Raw genomic sequence first — 23286 nt, forward strand, 5'->3', positions numbered from 1 at the left:
TTCCATTTAATTTCTTTTAATATAATCTTATTTACACTGCTTAGTTCCTAAATTTCAATACTCTTGCATCCATTACACAGTGAACTCAGAAGCTAAAAAATGCAGATTGAAATGATTCTGCTGAACAGTCATCAATCTACAGTAAAGCCCAATATCTTCCACATTTCTCATGTAAGAGTAAGCTTTGTTCATGTGTTTGAAAATCATTCACACCTATAGACGACTGGTAATGGTAACGAGTGCTTGTTCATTCATGGCTGCCTTGAGCTTGATGGCGTGTGAAAAATAGATCCTAAGCAAAACATTTGGGCTGCCATAGGGACACCAATGTCAAGTTGACTCTAAAGAATGACTGGAGAGCTTGAAATTTTATGAAAAAGATAGTAAAAAAAAAAAAGGTTCCTGACACACCTTATTAGCATTTCCTCGACTCATAAAAAAAAAAAACACTCTCTCAGGGTAAAATATGGGCGTGGAAGTGTAAAGTCTTTCACCTTAATAAACATGCCAGATTCATTTATACACGCGCACACGCACACACACACACGAACATATGCATTGTTAAGCATGTTACAAAGTTTCAAGATATTAAAATCAAAACCACTTGGTGGATTACTTAATTTGGTAGTGAATTGACCCATCAACTCAATGCAAGGGGATGAAGGGATTAGTGTGAGCTCTTTACAGAGCATATAGCAGCTTGGTCAGTAATCACTTAGTAATAAATAATAAACATTAGAGTTGATCAGAGTGGTCACAGGTACAAACAAATGGAATTGACAGACATAAAGAAACCAAACAGAGGCGCAGGCTAATTTGATCGTTTTGCAGTTCCATAGCCAAGTGCTATGACACACCCACCCGCCCACACTGTCTCACATGCGCACTTTCACGACAGTGGTTAAAGGTGAACGCATAAGAACATCAATCAGGATGTCACCAATAAGTCAACTTTGTTCGTAATGCAAATGTTGCTGGATGGAGACAGGCTCGTGATTGCTGCTGACGAGTGGGCTGTGGCTGTAGACATTCCGAGCAGTTGACATCATAGTTTGTTAAAACCAAAAGATAAAAATGTTTCTTCAAAACAGTTGAAAAGATTTTAAAATACTTTCTCTCTCTCTCCCCTCCATTGGACCTCCTTGCTGTGCTTCCGCCTTTAACTGTCAACAGTTCAAGCAGCATCAGGCCAGGTCTGTGTTCTGGTTGCGCTTGGTGAACAGCCATATTTTTGACATACTCGATGTCCTGTGCATGTTGGGTACGCTAAACAAAAGGTCAATTGTTCCAATACAAGTGCAAGCACAGGTGTGGCTTATGTTGGTTTGGTCGAAGGAACTTTCACTCCACGGCAAAGCCGCAAGTCTCCTCAACGGCAGTCAGCAGTTTTTCATAGAGTTTCTCATAAGACTCGTAGGGAGGGATGTCTATCCTGTTGAAACTAGGCACAGAGAGGGGCGATGTATCAAAGCAAGCAGTAGCACTTTCGTTGATAAAATAGTAACAACAACAAAAGTCAGTTAGGCCAATTGTGCTCTTTACCATGTGTGTGCCTTGGGCAGGTTGTCTGTGTTGGCGTCTATCAAATGGATGGTAAAGAGTCTTGGTCCTGCAGAACCTGTAGAGCCTTACACACATACATTCTAGTTATCACTGCTCTATTCTGCTACACTGAAAAATATATACAATAAATTACTTACAGTATTTTATTCAGTAGTTACGCTATATTGACATTTGAAATTGAACATAATCCATCTAGATACTGTCTATTAATTGTCGAATATAATTAATGAACATGACCATGTTATTATTATTATGACCAGTGACACATACACTACAGAAATTTCAATTAAATGATCATCTCTTCAAATAAATATTCTGTGTTAAACTGGGAGATAAATGTTTAATTTCATAATGTTTTTTTTTTAAATATTTTATATTTTGTCATACATTTTAAACAATTAGATTTTTTTTTTAAATACTTATATTATTAGATCTGAATACATCATATATTATTAAGTTCACATTTCATTTGACAAGAAAAACAAAATTATCTTATATCTTATAACCTTGTTTATTTAAACTTCTTTTTCTAGTAACATTTTAAAAGTTAACAGTACGGCAAAACAAGAAATACTTAACAAAAGAAAAAAAATCCCAAATAGCAAGACTAGCGTGAATTATTATTTTACTTTTTTGTGACGTGTAAACAATATTTAGATGTTTTTTTTCTACATACAATTTTTTAAAAAAATTGATAAGAAAAAATAAAATTATGCATTTCGAATGAGAAAAATTATATACTAGTGGACAGACCATTTTAATAGAAAGAAATATTTCACTGAGGAAAAAAAAGGTTAAAATAAAGTTTAATAAGCAACTACATTATGTTGCATTGTATTGAAAATGGTTAATTCCAGGCTTCCAGGATGAGGAACGCACATTTGATCAGTTTATCGACTTATTGCCAAGCATCAATCATTATAATAAATTTGTGTTTCCCATTGGCATAAGTTGAGCTGGGATAATTTCTAGAATATAGCATTAAGGGATACAGCAAATCAACTATTACAATTGTTCAACAACGGGGCGGCACTGCAGATAAGTGGTCAACATGTCCGCGGCACAGTTCTCATGTCATGGGTTCAAATCCATTTAATTTTTGTGAAAATGACAGAAAGAGTGTGATGCGGTAATGCGTGTGCGTGCACTTTGAGCGTATCAAATGGAGCTTTTTTGTCGAAGCTATATTCAACAAAATCTGTGTCATACAAAGCTGCTGTGTTAAAGCCATATTCCGTTCAAAGAATGAAATGAAAAGCTACATTGAATGCTAGTAAAAGGAAATACATTTATCCATCACTGCTGTTCCGATGCACTATTCTTTCATTGCAATATAATTACAAAGCCAGTCACTAAGCAATACTTTGTAAATATTTTTGCTTATTGCAAATAATTTTGCCTATTCATCCTGAGTCTTTTTACTTATTTGTCTCTCTAAATTCTTTATTACATGTTGATCTAAATGATAATACAGACAATTTAATTCAGACTTAACAGAATCGAAAAGGCTTCAAAAAATCTGAATATAAAAGTACAATCTTGCAATTTTCGCTCTATCGTTAGTTGTCTGAACGATTTTTTTCTTCAAATCACCCGCTCACTTAATTACACTTTTTATGACTATGTTGCAATTATTATTAAAGAGAGGACAATATTAATAAAACGTGTTGGAGGCAACGCGTAATCCTTATTTTAAATAGGGGATTGTTATCTGGCTGCTACTGCATTATAATGACCGCAACAGCTTTTTGAGACCAAATTCAAATAATGATTCTCAAGAAAACAAAAAAACTGAAAACAAGACATTATCCTAATTTAGTATTTGTCAAATAGTGCGGGGAATGCCAGGCTCTGTCAAGGGGGTTTGCAAGCGCTTTTGACTAATGGGAACTTTTTTTAAACTTTCCCAGAATAAATTGCGATTGAACCTCCACTACACTAAGGCGCTGTGGCATTGTTATTGGCAGTGTTGTGTTTACATTTAGCCTCCACACAGCGCATTAAGATCAGAATATGAGAATCAACCCCATGAAAAAAATATTTTGTATGGATGCAGAACCAGCCGAAGAGAAATGGGGTAAAAAGAAAAACAAATGTCTTCTCTAGAAAGCTAAGATGAGGAAATTTGCCCAAACAACAGAAACTAATTGAGAAGCACAGTCCTAACTGAACCAGTGCATGACCCACCCTGCAGTGCTTTGAATCCTTGTAACGGGACCCGGGTAGACCCCGTGACAAACTGCAGAAGGCGCCCTCTCCTTTCCTCACTGAAGGCCTCCACTGCCTGCCAGAACCACCGCACCACATTGCTCTCACTGGTACAGTGCTTCAAGCGCGTATTACTTTTCCAGTCAGCCAGGTCAATTTTTCCAAGTCCGCCGATGATCAGCTGAATTATGGGCAGCAGATAAGAGGAGATGAGATTTGTCACAAAACGTAGAGGGACTGCCAGTTATTTGGTCTTTTTTTAAAGTATGTACCTCTAGTTCTTTATGGTCAAATGCTTTTAGGAGATGTTGGGGAATAAGTTCACTAAATCCCTTCTGGAGTGCCAAAAACTGGGCTTCAATTCCTCGCATAAACCTCCAGTTAACGTAAAGCCTATGGAGAGAAACAAAGAGATAGCAACATTATTTAGTGGTCAGTTACTCTATCCAATTCTTTACAGTCAGGAATGATTTCAGTCATTTTTACAGCATCATTACCTCACATATTCCTTCTTGTTCTCCTCAGTAACAGGAATGTTTCGGCCGTTAGGTTTGAGTTCATGTTGTAAAAACTTCCCAAAAGCATTATGCTCTACGCAGAAAGTGTGATCGAGGACAGACGTGATATCGTTCTCTCTGCACATAAAAAAATATGCAGATAATGAGTATCGACGGCTTTAAAATGCATGATCATTTACTTTTTCTGCTCTTTTAGCATTTTACCGCATCAAACGGTATTGATTTTGTTGCCATTGCAATGTCCTATTACAGATCCCCATTTTTAGGCAGTGTAGTTTGCAAATGTATCAAAAATACCAAATTAAAAGCTCCAAGACAACTCTTTTGTAGGTGCTCAAACTTACAATATCCAGACTAAGCTCTTGTGCAACTCCGGGTCAGTGGTCTCCAGGTCACTGAGTTGAATGGGTTTGCCTAACAACTGTTTGTAAAAGGGCAGTGTGAAGCTCCCGTTGATGTAGTGACCATGAAAAACCGCCAGCCCCATTACACGGCCAACAAAGTGGAAATATGACAGGTGATCCTGAAATATGGGCAGGTGCAGACATCTTTAAGTTGTGAGATCAATTGTGGACCGATGTCTCAGAGTACCTACCGGGTTTATGGAGGAGTCAGGGTTGATCTGTAATGTGTAGATATTGTCTGTCGAATATTGGAACAGTCCATAATAAGGGTTTAACATTTCATGGCACAGCAGGTAGAGCCACTCCCTACAAAGAACAACAAGAACATTTTATTGGTCAAACGCAATTTATGAACATACATGTAACTAGTTTATGATCTTTTGGGTGAACATTGTTTTACGATTTATCCTTTTGCACCACACAAAACGTGTCAGTTTTATTGGAGCATGAAATAAATCTAACCATCAAGTACTAATTTCCAAAACTGGTATAAAATAGAGAATCACCTGGCTACACCACCATAGTCCAATCCCTCCTCTCCTCGAAATTTAACCATAAGACGTTTCTTCAGGTCTTTTGGCCTCATCTTCATTATCTGCCGATACGACTCCTGAATAAACACACACACACACAAACTTAATTTTGATCTTCAATAAAACTTAACTAATACAATACAGATTTGTAATTAAAAATGATTTAGAAATCAGAAGTCAGTTTTCTTAAAAGGATCACAAAAATTTCAGTAAACTTCTGGTACCACTCTACAAGCGCATTGTCTGAAGTTCAGAGGGGCCCACCTCAAATATTTCTTCACGAGAGACCTCGATGCGACAGTGGCCTGCTTGGGGTTGCTGCAGGGAGAGCTCATGGCGCAGCAGTTTTAGTTTATGGACCAAATCTCTCTCGTAGCGTGCCGCCACATCACCATCGCCCCCGACACCTCCACTCATTCCTCCGACTCCGCCCTCGTCGACCCCTACGTCCATTTGGGGGGCTTGTGAGGATTCTTTGACTTGGGATTGCTGGCTGAAGGTAGGAAGATGTGTCCAGTTTAAGAAATGTATAAACAATCAACATTCCAAAGTCAAAAGATTATTTTTAAAAATAGCAAGGCTTTTATTGGGCCACATCTTAAGAGAAAAAAAAAATTAAGCATTTAGTAAATCATGTTCAAATCCGAGTTTCACTTTGAGCTACAGGATTAGCAACAGATTAGTATTAAAACATGAGGGGCAGGAATCCTGACGGTACCTGATGATAGTGTGCAGACGTGGGTCAGTGAACTGTGTGGTTCTGTTGTTGTGGTCCACAAAGTAAATGCGTCCAGACACTGTGCTACGGACCTCCCAGCCCACTGGCAAAGGACCAAGCTCCTCACAGCTTACACTGGCCAGGTCCCTAACGCAGTAACATGCAATTACATAAGTCCAGTTTGCAGAAAAAAAAACTCCACTATAGGTGAGAATTATACCTTGGTATTCGAGGGTCATGCCAGGTGCTAACACCGGTCTGTGTGTGAAGGAAGTACACTTGGCCCTGCACGGTTGTTCGCTGCTCTGTTTAAAAAAATAAAACAAAACAAGAATAAATTGGTTACAGAGCAACAGGAGGAAAAAATGACACCCATCCTAGTCAGACTGACCATATCCTTCAGGCAGATCAGGCGGCTGGTGGCCGTGAGGTCTGTTCTGAGGAGTGTGGCCATGGCCTCGGGAGTCCTGCCCTCGGATTCTCTGGGACTGAAGACGATTTTCCTGACTAGGTGAGTCGAGACGGCAGTTGCCACCCCCCGCGGCACCAGTGGGGTCGGAATAAGGCAGCGGTTCTTCACTGAAACATCCCTCTAAAACAGGCCTATGCCAAAAGTCAGACACAGAAACAGATGGGTAAACCAACCTTCCCGAAGGCGCTGGAATTTACTAAGGAAAACTAAGATTTACTGAAACCAATTTGCATTTTATAAACATTTTCAAAGTTTGATAATTCATCATGTGAACTGCAGCTGCCTGCAACCATTTCAAGGTGTATCCCACCTTCGGCCCAAAGACAGTCTTTCCATACTGCTAATAGATCCATAGATCATCATTAAATGATACATTTTGTAGCTCTCTTATGAGTATTCCTCATGAACAAATTTGGCAAATAAAAATGTTTCGGTGTATGGTATGAGTTTTTTTTTAAATGCTTAATTGTCGAATTAAATCATATATTTTTTCAGATCGAATTTAAACTTTGTAAAAAAAGAAAAAGAAAAAATGTTCAACTATTTTAATACTATCCGGATGCTGGTCTAGTAATCCTGCATGTATTTAAGCACATGGATAAATGCCAACGTTTTGTTATTCAATAAAAAAGTAAAAATGAAAAACAGCAGTAAAGTGATAACAAAATTGTAATCCACTGGATACAATTTATCCATACATTTTCTGCACAGCAGCATTCTCATATTCTAATGGTAAATGGTCTGCATTGATATAGCGCTTTTAAAGTCAATGAAGACCTCCCAAAGCGCTTTACAATGTGCTTCACACTTACCCATTCACACACACACAGGCATGCAAGGCGCTTACCTGCTTATTGGGAGCATTAAGGATTGGATATTTATTTACTCATCATTCAATAGAACAAAGCACATCAATCAATGTAGTAAACAGGGATTATCTCCAAAATCGATAGATGCCAGTGAAGTATATTTGAGAACCATAATTGGATGCTGTGTCAATAAATAATATAATTAAAACTCCACATACTATGCAGGATATTTTCATCCTGTATTGTAAACATTTGGTGGCACACTCACCCATCATTTTCCAAAAGACCACGACAATCCACCACAGGCCCTCCACTGCCTATGCGGTCTCTTGTTTGTAGGCTTACTGAAAAAAAAGAAAGAATCCCAATGTAAATGTCACACTATTCATATTTTGTGCTGGCTGTTTACAGAAGGACACCAAGAGTAGGATTTTCTCTTTGTGCAGCCTCACCTACAATCTGTCCCCGCACTGCGTCACTGTCTGAAGGGTTAAGTTTGCAAAGATCTAGCCGTTGGTCTGAAAGAAGACATAAAAAGATAATAGGCTTGGATTTGTTTCCAACCAATTTTCAAGATGCCCCATTTATAAAAAACGTTTGTGTGTACAATAAACATCACGAAAGGACAACAGAGCTTACATCCCGTGTCTTTTAGTCTGCTGATGGCATTTGAAAGAAGTCTAATGCAACCCAAGAAACCTGCCCCCTGTCGTTTATGGATTTTCTTGTGGTTCCATATACTGATGGTGATGGAGTCTGCTTTGCCAATGTAGCTGAAAAATAAATTCAAATCATGACATTGCTTGGACAGTTGCAAAGTTTTGTAAATATTATCAACAACCTTAACCTTAATAAAAACACATCAGCATTTCAAATTTAAACAGTATAAATCATGGCACAAACAGAAACAAATTATAACTGAATTAGCTCAACCCACAGGAGATTAGATGGAGATGATTATGTGGTTTTGGGAGTGAAACTAGTTAAATACAGCAAACGCATGAAGTACTTTGACAGATTTGTTGCAAAATGTTCCAAGGTCACTTACAGGTCATAATGCTGATTCCATTTTGGGTCTAATGTGCCTTTAACTGTGTCTGTTGAGTGGCATTGTCCGGATCCATCCACCACAACTTTAGCAAAAGGATCAGGTAGACCTGCAACACGACCATTAGCAACGTTCAGGATTGCATTAAATGTTTTCAACTGCAAATATACTTGGCTCACAGAGCACAACGGAGAATCAAGTTCATCTAGAACAAAATGTTTTTGGGGTTAAGATAACCGCATACAAAGATTTTACTCAATAGTAAATTAGGCAGTTTACCAAAAAAAATATGTTATATGCAGTCTCAAAGTGCAAAATAAACCCGTTTTTTTTTCCCATCACGGGAAGAAAACATTTTGTTACTTGCCGTTTACAGAAAGTTACATATTAGTTGTGTAACATTCACATTTAGAGCCTAACTGTCTAGCCTTGTCACTTCTGCCTTGCGTCACATTAATGTCAGTTTTCAATTTAAAAAGTGCAAAAAGGCAATTTCCCTTTAGATGGATAAATTCTGCTCTTATAATGGATATGCAAAATATATATATAAGTTAAGGGGGTTTACTCATATGGTGAGAAGTGTAAATATACTGGTCCTATTAGGCCATTAGTGCTGTTTAAGCATCTAATTGGTGATTTAGAAAATCCCCAACAGCTGCTGGGGAGAAAGAGAGTAGACATCTTCAAAGAGGTGGGGGCACTCTACAATGTCGGTCTATTATTCCATTTTGACGTCAGCTTAATGCCAAATGCAAAACAAAAGAGCAACTTACGAAAGAAGTCTTTCTTTGCGAGGTTCTTGGCACATAATACTGTAAAAGAGGACAGAACATATTGAATATGGAACAATCACAGTCGCACAAAAAGTACGATTTATAATGATGTTGGTTGCTTCAAAACATGGTGTTATTTAGAAAAATTATACATAAATAGAAAAACAAATATGAAATACATACCGCAGCCACCCACAGTTAGAGTGGGATGATACATGCATTTAATTTACTATACAGTATGTAATGGCACTTTATTTGACCAAATGCTGCACTAAAAACACACCCGTGCCACGGGAAAGAGAAAAATGGTGATTATGGCACAAAGCAATCGCATAATATATTTATTGACAGGCTGGTAACAATTGATTTGTCCTGCCACCCGCAATGCTCTCTTGGTTCTGACTTCCAATTAAAAATCTCCTGTCATATGGTTTAGTTTGGCCCAGACGGCCCCTAAAAAAGCCCGTCCGCCACAGTTTAGGATGTGGTGACTGTGGTGGCCGAGATATGTCTGCTGTGTCCTCGTCTGCTTCCTGTGAATAACTTGTATAGAATGGCTGCGAGATCTCTTCCCCTTTCCCTTGACTCACACATTCCACAGTGAGAAATCAGAGGAGAAACGCAAGGACGAGAGAAAAAAGATCACATTTCTTTATCTATTTTAAATCCGCTTACATACTTTTGTCACTGCTCAAAAACAAGAGAGGCAAACAACCCCTGACCCCCTTTCCTTCTGTCTGCTTCATGCCAGAAAATGACAATAAAATATTTTCACCCCTTCTCTCTTTTTGGACTTTTGTCCTGCTATTCTGTGGTGGTAAATGAATGACGGGCTCTTTTTCTGCATTTCAGGAAATTCCAATTTCTGCCAAGGTCATACCTCGTAAAGACACACACACACATGCACATAGCAGCTCAGCTGGTTCTCTACTTCCCCAACGGTGCGTTTCCTTTTTGGCATTCAAGCCTGATCTTTTAAAGAGGACCTGAGAGGCAGTGGGAGCTAGCAGGGGAAGAATCCTTTTCATCCGGCCTTGGGGGGAAAACTAGTAAAAACATTGCAAGGGTGATGCTGACAAGAGTAAGCGACTGCTCTCTCTAGGATTTGCAAAGCCATATTATGATTTTTTTTTTCGACCACACATTCTGGAGATAGGAGTTTTCCAGATAAAATTTCAATGGGATTAAACAGAAAACTCTTTTGGACAGAAATCAGTGTGCAAATTCCTGATCAAAACCCAAAGAATGGAGCCATCATTTGCAGAACATTGCTTTGACCCTCAACGTTGTGCAAAAGCTTAAGAAAAAAAAACAAACAAAAAAAAAACCTCAACTTCAAACATCAGCACACAGTAACCCAAATACAAGTAAGTGGCGTCCTCTATGTGCTTGTCCTCTTTTGAACTAGATGTATGTGTATGTTGGTGCACATGCTGCAGGCTCAGGCAGGGCCGTGAGAGGATTACTGCTGCTTAGGTTGCCGACCGAATGCTCTCCTCACTTTCCTCAGTCGCAAGCTACTCGATATAATGAAGATTCACTCACTGTAGTCTCGATTATATTTGTTGCTATTTTTCTTCAGATTCCTACTTCATTTCTATCGTCCTGTGAGTGTCCCATGTCGACAGGGCCAATTGGCGCAAAATTCAATCACATGGCAACAAAACCCAGGCAGCATCTGTTGCCTGAATGATCAATATTTGGCACAGTAGATAAACTAACCTTCTAGTTTGCTAGAAAACACAACCGTTATACTAATTTTCCCAAATTAAACTTTAAATAGTAATCTCACATATTTACAATTATTAATAACAACATCAACAATAATTTATAACAACAAGGGGTTTTTGGTTGAAATTGAAGCGGAGGTAGCACCTTCCAGACTAGGGATAAGCAAGTAACAATACCAGAAGCTCTTCAATTTTAAAAAATAACTAGGAATTAGAAATTACAGAAACAACTTTCTATTAATTCAAAGACATGGAAAAGAAAATAAAGCTTCATAGGACTTTAAAATCATTGATGGTGTTGGGAAGGGAATTTGATGCACTAGTCACTAGTGACTAGGGGTATCAACAATTGATATACATTTTTGTCACTACACAATGGCTTTGCATTTTACATAGAACCAGGTTTAGCTAAACATGTTGGGGACATACTTTAAAAAAAGTAAATGCGTTTGACATATACTGGGACAGCATTATTTATTAGGTATGTAATAAGCAAACAACTATGCTCGAACAATTACTTTGAGTTTAATAAGTGTTGCACCTCTTCCCATAATTTGATCCTAAAAATGGTACAACAGGGGCATCTTGAATACATAGTGTGTGTCCTGGATTTTGCACTGCTGTCTTTGGGGGTTAAATATGGAGAATCCCTAAGATGTTTAGTCAGAGGACGACTGATTATTTAAAGATGCCAAGTTGCTTACTATTCAAACAAGGATAAACACCAAGATGAAAGCAACATATGGACCAGCATTAAAGACAATCAAGAGGGCAAGAGTGCTTTTGATCAAATTCGAAATGTCAATTTCATTACCTTACGTTGATAAGAGTATGTAGTATTTCTCTTACTATAAGTGAAATGTATCCACAAGAAGATGTCAAACATGACCCTTGTGCGCCACCATCACCACAGCCGTACAAGCGTTGTGCTAATGTAGGCCAAAAATCCTCTCTGCCTGGCAGACTCAACAAAAACACATTTCCCAGCCCAAGAGCATTACAGAGCCATTGGCCTACTGCACATTCCTTGGACAATTAGAATTCCCCCTCATACCTGTAGGGGTGGGATAAATTCAGGAGTAATAAACTTTGTTGGCATTCAAGCAGAACTAATGAACATCTGGGTCTCTCTCTCTCTCTCTCTCTCTCTCTCTCTCTCACACACACATACACACACCAACACAAACACAAAAAAAAACATTACTCCTCTTTCTAGCATCGGGGTTCATCTGTAGGAGAATGCCAAACAACATAACAGGTTGTGGGTCTTTCTCAACCAAATTCTTTTTTTGACAATACCAACAGATTAAAACAAATCCTGCATTTATTCTAGTTCTTATATTGCATACAAATGTCATTAATCACAACCAACAAAGGCTTCCCAGAGGTTTTACACTAACATTACAATAACTTTAATCGATAATAACTTTGAAGCAGGCCAGCACGGCGGCGCAGTGGTTAGCGCTTGTGCGGCACAGTTCATGTCATGGGAACCTGTTGTGGGTTCAAATCCAGCTCCAGACTTCCTGTGCGGAGTTTGTATGTTCTCCCCGTGCTTGCGTGGGTTTCCTTTGGGCACTCCGGTTTCCTCCCACGTTCCGAAAACATGCATTTCAGGTGAATTGGCCGGTCCAAATTGTCCCTAGGTGTGAATGAGCGAATGAGTTGTCTGTCCCTGTGTGCCCTGCGATTGGCTGGCAACCAGTTCAGGGTGTCCCCTGCCCACTGCCCGGAGATGGCTGAGATGGGCTCCAGCCCCCCCGCGACCCTGATGAGGATAAGCGGTACGGCTGATGAGATGAAGCATTTCTTTTGACTCCTATAACTTGAAGGTTATGGTGCAATTATATGGATGTCAATATTTCGAAACAATCACAAATTATCATGGTTTGCATAGCAAATATGTACACAATGGCAAGACTTCATAATATTTTAACCAAAAGGGAGCAAAAAAAACTGGCACCTTAAAACGTCCACAGCATTTTTGGCATTTGAAATCAGACAGCAATATCTCACGTTGGGGCTTGTTTTTCACATTGTAGCAATACTACATTGGATAAACATTATTATTGATGCATATTAACTCTTAAACTAAGAGAAAATATAACTAAATATTTTCGAACAAAAAGCATCACATCAGTTTGTTATGATCATAGTTATCAATGAACATTTGGGGTGGCGGAATTTTCTGATTCTAATGTGAACAAATGTGAATTGATTAATGTCCAAACTTTGATTATTAATATATTACAAATAACATATGTTACATATAAAACATATGTTATGATTTAAGTGAAGCAGAACTAAGAGATGAGATTCAGTTTCCAGCCGGGCCGATTAAACAGGCAAAGAAAGTTGCGCAGGATGATGTAAACAAACAGCTTCTTATTCACACTCAAATGTGTCAAAAGACATTCACCTTCAGCAATGTTGACTTTGAAACCCAAGATAAAAACTATATTATGTTCTGGCTGTGTCACGCTAATACGGGGTGTATCAAAAAAAATGTACTCACTCTTAGAATGACGAGAAAACCTTTATTTATGAACATAAAGTGAAGTGAAATAGCATCGAATACATGAGACAAATGTAATTGAAGAATCGTGTTCGCAAATGTTCAAAGTGATGACCATTGTTGTCCAGACAACGCTGATAACGCACAAACGTCGCGAAACACATAAAAAGAATGAGTACATTTTTTTGAGGCACCCTGTATGTAAACCTCATGGGTGTGTTAAAGTGATGGCCTGAAAAAGAAAATGCCCTGAATCACAATTAAAAAATGAGGTACCCAAAGATTACCACCCTTAATCAACACAATCTTTTATGGTTAATTTTTTATAGTAACGTTCTGCAAATAAATACTAGCAGTTAACAAAAAAGATTTTGCTTGCAATTTAAGGATTAAATTATGCATTTCAAGTGGATTGGCCGGTCCAAATTGTCTCTAGGTGTGAATGAGCAAGCGTGTTGTCTGTCCCTGTGTGCCCTGCGATTGGCTGGCAACCAGTTCAGGGTGTCCCCTGCCCAATGATTGCTGGGATGGGCTCCAGCACCCCCGCGACCCTACTGAGGATAAGCGGTGCAGCTAATGAGATGAGAATGAGAGATAAGGATTAAATTAGAGTTGTTCTTATTGTCATTGAAAGCAACATAGGTACCATATATGCAACTACACATGGCACTGCAGAATAAAAATTGAATAAGTACTCAAAGGAGAAAAAAAAAGATTTAAAAAAACAATCTTAGGATAAATAGGTAATGTGTGTGTATATAATATTAATAGTAACAACAACTACACATTTGATTTTGAAGCGCCTTTCAGGGCACCCAAGGTGTGTCATGGGCAAGGACAGCCAGGCAGCCCGTTCTTCTGGGCAGGGGTTTGCTGCCTAATGTGAAACCAATAGTACTGGTTTCCATGGTTACCAGGTGCAGGAGAAGCCTCATGATGCAACTCAGATACAGCACCTTTATCATCTGGTCACAGTTGTTTTTTGGTGAAAAGAGTCATCCCGCTCTTTATATTCTATAATAGTATTCTTTTGAAAACGCTTAATTTTGTTTTGTAAAAATTGACAAATGGAAGCCTTATTTTCCTCATGCAATATTCTTGTTTTTCCCTGCCCTTATTTAGGTCTGGGATCAGGGGAGGTTGTATATACCATAATTGTGGACGGTGCAGTCCTTTGTGACTCAGTGATTTAGGTAGGGCTGTCACAATTAGGAATTTCTGGAGACGATTAATTGTCACACAAATGATCATGATTGACGAATATATTGTCAAAAATAAATACCCTCTGCATTATATGCTACTATGAGAATGTCAACTTAATATTAAATATACTGTACACTTTAATGAAGAGGAGCAATGTAATGGTCAATACAAGTCGAGAAATAATCAAGAAATCATTATTAACTTGACATTCAGTTCATTGTATTAAAGCAAATGCAACAGTACAGGATTTAAGCCAGTTAGACTAAAAACCTTTGATGAGCAACGCACATAAACTTAAATATAAACTTGTAAACTTAGAATAGTTTTGCCTGGTGGGTCGTGCACAGAGCGATGCACAACGGAGTGTTTTGACGTGTGCCTGCATTATAGGTTCAAGACTTGCTTTTTGGGGTAGAGGTTAGCCCCCCTTCGATGGGCGTAGCTAGCAAGCATTAGCGGTCACCGTTAACTACAGTGTCCAAGTCAGCTAACGCCGACTGTTAATAATTCACTACAGTTACTTCAGAATAATGTTACTCAAGTAGAAGTAAAAGTAGTCATCCAAATACTTGCTTGTGTAAAAGTAAAAAAGGACTTGATCATGAGAATCTAGGATTATCAGCCTCTTGGCTGAGAGCAAGTGTCTCGGCCCCTTGGCTTTGTAGCGTATTATGACTTGACCGATAATGGATAATTGATAATGAATATAGAAGAATAAACCTTACAAAATCCCCCCACCCAAGTACTGAGTAATTGTAGCAACGCCGTATTTATTGATTTTTAAAAAAAAATCATCAAATGATCAAAGTCCATCCAAACAACAACAAAAAGTAACTTAAAAGTAGATTGAGATAATCAACACAAATTATTGTGCTTCAATGAACAATAAAATAAAAATAGTATACATCAAATAAATGAATTAAGCACATGTAGCATCAAGTCCCCGCGACCCTACTGAGGATAAGCGGTGCAGCTAATGGATGGATGGATGGTAGCATCAAGCGGCACTTATCTTAACGGGCTCTGCAAGCAGAACAGCAATCTAGCCCATGAACTCGAACGGATGAGAGATTGCATTTTGTAGCTGGTGTTTCGCGCACTTTTTAAGGGGAACAGACTTTTGATGCGAGGCCAAGGGTGCTCTCCTCCTCTTCTGTGTTTATATAGTCGGTATTGCAAAGCAACATTTTTGATCTGTTTCATCCGTAAACGACTTTTCCCCCCGCTGAAGTTGAATATGGCAGTGTTCATTTTACCTCTGAAAAGTGATGGGTTCCGGGGACTCGCATGCTCAAAAATCTATGGGTCCCAACAGATATTTAGTCTTATCGAGGTTGAAATTGTAAATCGGCGACAAATATATAATATAAATCTGTATATTCATTCAATTTTAATCATCACAATTTATTGGTAATACAAATCATTTATCACTTCAAGATTTTTCAGTTCACAACAATATTGTACATTATACAAAATATTATTGCTGAAATAATTATATTAATCTCAGGGATGTGATTTGACCAAAGTGAAATTATCTGAAAATTAGCGGGGGGGGGGGGGGGGGGGGGGGGGGGGGGATTGCTAGCTGGGGGGGGGGGGGGGGGGGGGAAACCAGGTAGGACCAGGGCAGTGCCCTGGTGGGGGGAAAAGTGGGGCGAAGCCCCCCCCCGGAGCTCATGGTTTTTTTTAAGTACTTTCAATGCACTCAGATGACAAAGAAATAGACAAGACAACAGCATAAATTTTCAATGTATATTGAACTATCCCATATAAAATTACAGTTTAAGTCAACTCAAAATCAGTCACATTAAAAAACATTTCCCCAACGCCACTATCTTAATTGTAAAGAAGATGGTTCCAGTGGCAAGGGAGACCCTAGACGACCGGCATCTTTCTACAACTGCAGGCGGCTAACGGGATCCAGGTCTGTAGGAAACCGCCTCAAAGCGTGCCGCCACCAGCTTTTGGGATCACTCTTAGTCTGGACTCTACCCTTCGACCTGTTCGGCTTGGGTAACCCTACCAGGAGTACGAGACTCCCGCCGACATAGCTCTGGGGGTCATGGAGACGCGCAAAGTGCCCCACCACGATAAGGTGGTGATCCGTTGTTGTTGGGGTGGATCACGTCTCTTTATTACCGCTTCCGATTGTGATGTCAATAAGGGATGGAGGCCGTAAAGTTTTGGAGTTTTCGTTTGGGCACCGAAACTTCCAGCGATGGAATAATTTGTCGTTCTTGACTGGAGTTCTTTCACGTGTTTTTTGCTCTTTGCGTGACTTTCAAGAGCTTTGAAACCTCTCCCACCATAGTCGATGGTATCATGACACCAAATGCAAAGTGCTTTCCCGGCACGATCGATCTTCCGAATAAAGTCATTGAACAAATTCGTCACAGTCTTCTTTCCAACATTCGTAGATAATTCCTTCTCCAACCAGTCCCATCGAAACTTGTTTTTTACAATCTTATCAATTTCTTTAGCTCGCGGAGCATCTTTGCGTTCGATCACGGACATCTTTCTTTAAACACCCGGCAAAAACGTGTGAGAAATGAACAATGGCACACTCCTATAACAAGCGCGTTTATTGGTCAACACGAGACTTCAACCAATCGCAAGTACGTTTCATTTCAGTTACGGAAACACTCAAATGGCATGCTGTCGAGACGAAATCGTTTTTTTTTACCAATTAAAACACCGGAAATTTTAAAATTTTATTTTTGGAGATAAAAAAAGCGGAATTCCGCGAATTAGCGGAAAAATCACATCCCTGTAATCTATATTTTCATTCAGTTTTAATCATCACAGTTAATTGGTAATCCAAAGAAGTTATCACTTCAGATTTTTCAGTTCACAATATTGTACACTAAACAAAATAATATTGCTGAAATATTTATATATTCTTGCAGTTTTAATCATCATAGTTAATTGGTAATACAAAGCAGTTATCACTTGAAATTTTTCAGTTCATATATTCTTCGTGGTTTGCTGTCCCGCCATAGTTGTAATGCCTTCTCAAGGTCCAATCCATTATCATCCTCCTCATAGCATCACTAGGAATATAATTTAGTCCATTTTGGTAGAAAAGTCCTTTACTGGCTCGGAGTATTCTTTTGTTTATTTTCTTTTGTCGAATCGTTCGCTTCAAAACACGTGTTTTCCTTGCCTTCGCGGTCTTCTGAAGAATTTCTCCGCCGTTTTTTCGTGCCGGAATTATTGCCGTTGTTACCACTTTCTGTGTTACATTTCGACTTATTACAGACACTGAAGAAATTACAACTTTTTTTTTATTTGCACCTAATACCAACTGTTTTCTCAAAGGCATACTTCTCTTTCACTCGACAACCGACACAACAATGACGTCGTCTCGAAACAACGAGATCTCGTTTGCAGAGATCGGCGCGAGACCAAAACAACAATGGCGGATCTGCCTGACGAAAAGTTTGGAGAGCGGTAAATCTTTGTTTAAAAAAAAAGTAATCGGGTAATAATGACAATTTGGTGTCAAAAACGTTGCGTGCCAGGGACGCATGTTGATTTGACCCAATGCGCCCCCCAGCAAAAATGATGCGTCTAGGACGCGGGAAAACCAGAACACAGATATGGTCACGTGACGAGGCTGCTAAGTTTGATAAGTTTAACATGGTAGAGCCTGACAGAGTTCTGAGTAAAAATAAATGCGCCTTAGCGTGGAGGGTATCTATTAAGTAACGAAGTAAAGACTTCAATGTTGCCTAATGTAGCAGAGTAAAAGTACATTTTCTTGAAGGCGCTTCACCAAATTACTCAAATAAAACTAAAAGTATAGGCACTTTAGAATTCTCCTAGAAGTACAAAATTTCCCAAAACGTACTCAAGTAAATGTAATGGAGTAAATGTAATCTGTTTCTACCCACCACTGGTTGTACAGTTTATCAAACTGGCACAGTATGACATTGAACGCTGGTTGATCAACAGTATTAAAGGGCTGCATTTCAGTAGCAATGCACAGACGCTGCCTAACTTACAAACTAAATAGGTTTGTTCGTAAGTTCAATTTGAGCGTAAGTTGCTTCAGTGCTATATTTTGTATGTTTATGGTTTATATAAGTATGTTAAAGGCTTGTATAAGTAAGCTGTATTGTTTTGTACTAAAAAAAAACAAAAAATTCACAAAATAATATGCGCTATAAAGATGAATAAAGTTGAGTTAACCTTACTTTTGGAAGATGCGCTTCAAGAGGTCCTCCTCCCTGGTAAAACGTGGCCGAAAAAAAGCCGTTCCGACCATTTTCACAACCGCATCAAGCTTTTTTATTCCACAAAAGACACGGCTCGCCTCTTCTTTACACCAACCATATTAAATGCATGCACAAGATATTAAACAATAAAAACGTCAAAGTTCTTACTGAACGAAAGGTTTTTTGTACTACTAGGAGGCACTAAATATTACACACTGTCCCTTTAATCTTGCACGTGGATTCATCAAGACATGATTTTTGGATCTTGAGTGAAGAATATTGTCTTTTTTTAAATGTAATTCTCCACCCATATAAGTGTTGGTTAAACAAAACAGATATATGTAGCTTACATTTTCAGTTTCATGAATTCCTTCCCGTTACAATTTACCATTGGAAAACGATACCTTAACTTCTTACATGGCCCATAACAAATTTCCATAATTTATATGTTATCCTAGCACTAATACAGATTTTATAATGTTCTGTTTAGGTGTAGCATTCACCAGTCCTCTTGAGCGCAACCGGCAGGGGGTGATGACGCTTCATAGAAAAATGATGTACAAACTAATGCCAACAGCAGTTTATCGCAAAGGATGAAGAAATGCAATGGTAAAGCGAAGCCTCCAGAGAGGAGTGTCTGTCATTTTTAAGTGGACGTTGAGAAACATGGCAAGAATTTCAAGCATTTACAAGCATTCAACCAAAGATTCAAGCACTTTTCAATCCCTGAAAACACTTCGGAATTAAATCATTTTCAAGGATTTCGACACCCGCACGAACCCTGTACAATAAAAGCATATCTCAGATTTTAATACTGGCGTCTTAGTCCAAACATTCATTAGATATCCCTGAAAGATCATCACGTCTATTGCTAAAAATATCACTTCAAATTAACTGGCCCGGAATTGATCAGAGCGAAATTATTAGCAGAATTTTAAGAGCGCTAGTCTTTGATTCTGTACATTCCCTCTGCCGTTCAAAAATTGATTTAAGCTTTTTCAAAAAAGCAAGATTATTAGCTTTATTAGACATTTAGTGCCACAGCATCCATTGACAAGAAATGGGGCTTCTTTTCCTTCTCAGTCGACGAATGTAAATAAATCGCTGTATAATAGATTGTTGTTAGATTATTTGTTTAGTGGTGTTCCTGAAACCCCGTCTTATGCCACATATACGCATTAAGCCTTTAATTACGACAATTGTTTCTTCAGTTTAGCATCAGGTGACCAAGAAGTCTGGCTTCGGGCACAGTGAGGCATTAGCATTTAAATAGAGGCCCTTGAGAGCACCGTGGGGTCACACCAGCTACAGTGAGAATCCATTGTCCCATCTGCGTCCCTGGATCAGACATACTCCTTTATGTCCCACACAAGATCGCTTGAATGCCCCTAACCGTCTGAAATAGTTACATTTACTGGCAAAAGACTGAAATGTATGACGGTAGCATTTCGATGTCAATCAGTTATGGCGAGTAAAACAACTGCCAGATGTAATTGACACACTCAGGCGATGCACAACGGAGTGTTTTGACGTGTGCCTGCATTATAGGTTCAAGACTTGCTTTTTGGGGTAGAGGTTAGCCCCCCTTCGATGGGCGTAGCTAGCAAGCATTAGCGGTCACCGTTAACTACAGTGTCCAAGTCAGCTAACGCCGACTGTTAATAATTCACTACATATTAATGGTGTAAAAGCGCCTATGTTTCCAATCCCCCCCGCGGTGAAGAATGGGTTCTCTACTTAGGCGCATGTTCCACAGGGAAATGAATTATTTCGAAAAAGTGGGCTGTTTTCTTGCATGGCGGCTAACAAGCTAGCACTTGTGCTTCTGTCTACTGCACAAAAACCGGATGTTTGGCCAAATAGCAGACGTTCAAAGCTGCTGTCATATTACGCCTCCGCAACATAAACACGGTAGATAGATTATCCAGATTCTATTTGTAGCGTTTGGGGACTCCATTTATTATGATTCCTTTTTTACCTGTCAGTCGGATTTTGATGCTGGATCCGTTCCTCCGAGTCCCAGGATTCGACATCACTCCGTGAAAAACGACCCCACTAACTTCCCCTTCGGGTCTCCCAAGAGAGCGTTTTCGACTCTTTCGAGTGGCGAATGTCTTCAGAACGGGAACACGCGGTTGTTTTTTCGGTTCTTCATCGATGCGAAGGTTCGATTTGACGGCAAAGTCTTGCGTTTCTTCGAGATCCCACAACACCGGAGAACATTTTCGGGCAGGCTCAAGCACGTCATGACGTCACAGTCTTAACTGTATAGCCCTACGTGCTCGTAGCCGGTAGGCGTGGCCGTGAAGGTAATGTCTGCTTGATCATTTTTTTACGTAGTACATTCCGATTTCCATTTGGAAATAGCTTTTATTGTTCACGAGGAATTATAATACAAAGGTTTTTCAAAATATTTATTGAAAATGAAACCTACCTATCTATCTATCTATCTATCTATCTATCTATCTATCTATCTATCTATCTATCTATCTATCTATCTATCTATCTATCTATCTATCTATCTATCTATCTATCTATCTATCTATCTATCTATCTATCTATCTATCTATATATCTATATATATATTATATATATATAGGGCAGCACGGCGGAGCAGTGGTTTGCGCGTGTGCGGTAGAGTTCTGAGGTCACGAGATCATACCCTCCTGTGTGGAGTTTGCATGTTCTCCCTGTGCTTGCGTGAGTTTCCCCCGGGCACTCCGGTTTCCTCCCGCATTCCAAAAACATGTATGTTAGGTTAATTGGCCGGTCTAAATTGTCCCTAGGTCTGAATGAGCGAGCGAATTGTCTGTCCCTGTGTGCCCTGCGATTGGCTGGCAACCAGTTCAGGGTGTCCCCTGCCCACTGCCCGAAGACAGCCGGGATGGGCTCTAGCACCCCCGCAACCCTACTGAGGATAAGCGGTGCAGATAATGGATGGATATATATATATACATACATATGGAGCACGATTGGCGCCTTGCCTCTTGACTTCCTGTGTACCAAACCCTGCCTGAATGAAGGACATGTTAGCCGCACTAACCAGTACCTTAATTTGTGGGGGTATAATATATATATATATATATATATATATATATATATATATATATATATATATATATATTTAATGCTTAACTGGACAATTTCTATCTACTAAAACGTCTTAAACCCATTTTACAGAAAATTCAATGTTTCCTTTTTTATTCGGTCGTTGTTATGTTGAGTAATACGCATAGCCCAGGAGTGTATTAAAGAGCACATGACAATGATGGTTCATCATATGATGCGCTTCAAATGTTTATCTGGAAGCAAAGTGCTTGATGTGCGTGGCCTTGGCCACTTGGATTTGGCCGCAGCAGTATTAGCAGGCGGAACAAAGGAGCCTCTGATAAGTCTGTTTTCAGGGCACCGGATTCAGTAAATCCACATGAGTCCGGACACGAGTAATGCTTACATTCAAAAAACAAACACACGGCTGCTCTCTCCATCATTGTAGTGTTGAGTTTTTAGAAAGCAGATTCATACTGACTCATTTATTTCTGTTTGAGACAATTTTCACGGACACTTAATCTTCCTTTACAAAATTCTCATTCAGCTCTGTGTTCATCCAGTCATTTTTCCCTCATACAGACCATATGTACGAGAATATTAAAGAATGTTTGTTCAATTGTGTATGTCAGGAAGGAGAAAACTCCTGAGATTAGATGAGTGTTCTCACCTCCACTTAAAAGGATTGTGCAGGCAAGCGTAATTGTTCCCAGGAGATTTTAATGCTCACATCTCATTAAGTGTAATATGAATGAGGTGGACAGCAGCACCAGACGTAATGACGGCTGCACATTGAGAACCTGGACACCTCATGAACCAAATGTCTTTCCTGACTCCCTTTTACGAGCGTTCGGATTTGCCGAATTAGCCGTATAACTTCAAGCGCTCATTCTGGGTCAGAGACTAGGAGGATGTTTTTTTCATTCAGACAATAAAGGACACTTGAAAGTTGCTTTCTGAAACTTTTTTTTTCATTTACCTATTTTCTAATGAAAGAGTATGGTTTACCGACCTCGTGTTTCTTCTTCAGCATTTTGGATGGTGTCAAAATGCATGCAAGTCACAAAGCCGAATGGAACATTGATTGGAACCCACCTTGAATTTGTCTGTTTTTCGTTGAACTGCATCTCTACTTTTGTTGAGCTGGGTCTTTTTTATGTAAATGGACCTCAATGCTCTCACCTCCTTTGAGAACTATTCCTTGATCTTTTGTGTGATTATGAACCTGCACAAACTGTGGCGCATCATCAGTTCAAAAGTAGTTGTTTTATGGTGTGCAATAGCGGTTTTAAGTAGTTTTGAAAGAAACAGTAGATTTGACATAGGCCTACCATTACATGGACTTTCCGAGTGAAGGTTAGGAGTTGGTTTAAGGACAGCAGACTTAAAAGCCGCTGGACAGTAATATGTTGAGAACAGTTTTGGGCTGTCAGGGTCTACAAGGCCTTATCTGCTGGCCTAAAAAATATCTGAATCATGTGATGTTAGTTATATTTTGACCCAGAATACGTATGAAATAATTTTAAA

The 23286-nt window shown here is 39.1% G+C and overlaps 1 protein-coding gene and 1 long non-coding RNA gene across 3 annotated transcripts in view; one reads left to right on the plus strand and one right to left on the minus strand.

Annotated features, from left to right (window-relative positions):
• Positions 1–20972, minus strand: smurf1 (SMAD specific E3 ubiquitin protein ligase 1). Of its 2 annotated transcripts, none has more exons than XM_088333270.1 (18): positions 20690–20972; positions 9047–9085; positions 8274–8382; positions 7865–7998; positions 7678–7743; positions 7494–7569; positions 6336–6547; positions 6165–6249; positions 5945–6091; positions 5491–5719; positions 5200–5303; positions 4885–4999; positions 4634–4812; positions 4269–4406; positions 4044–4164; positions 3751–3952; positions 1543–1618; positions 1–1441 (listed from the first exon to the last, which is right to left on the minus strand). In XM_088333270.1, exons 1-18 carry the CDS (start codon positions 20742–20744, stop codon positions 1342–1344), a joined length of 2187 nt encoding a protein of 728 aa, XP_088189396.1. In that variant the 5' UTR covers positions 20745–20972; the 3' UTR covers positions 1–1341. The 2 variants fall into 2 exon arrangements, with proteins under 2 accessions (XP_088189396.1, XP_088189391.1); XM_088333265.1 differs by having other exon boundaries at positions 1543–1627.
• The window catches only part of LOC148374170 (uncharacterized), a 9404-nt gene continuing 6636 nt past the window's right edge, over positions 20519–23286 (plus strand). Inside the window, exon 1 of the long non-coding RNA XR_015850214.1 lies at positions 20519–21020. This is a non-coding gene — a long non-coding RNA (uncharacterized LOC148374170). The remainder of the gene's footprint in view (positions 21021–23286) is intronic.

The sequence above is a fragment of the Urocampus carinirostris genome, chromosome 1, assembly GCF_059441175.1.
Source record: "Urocampus carinirostris isolate Australia breed hairy pipefish chromosome 1, RoL_Ucar_1.0, whole genome shotgun sequence".
NCBI lineage: Eukaryota > Metazoa > Chordata > Actinopteri > Syngnathiformes > Syngnathidae > Urocampus > Urocampus carinirostris.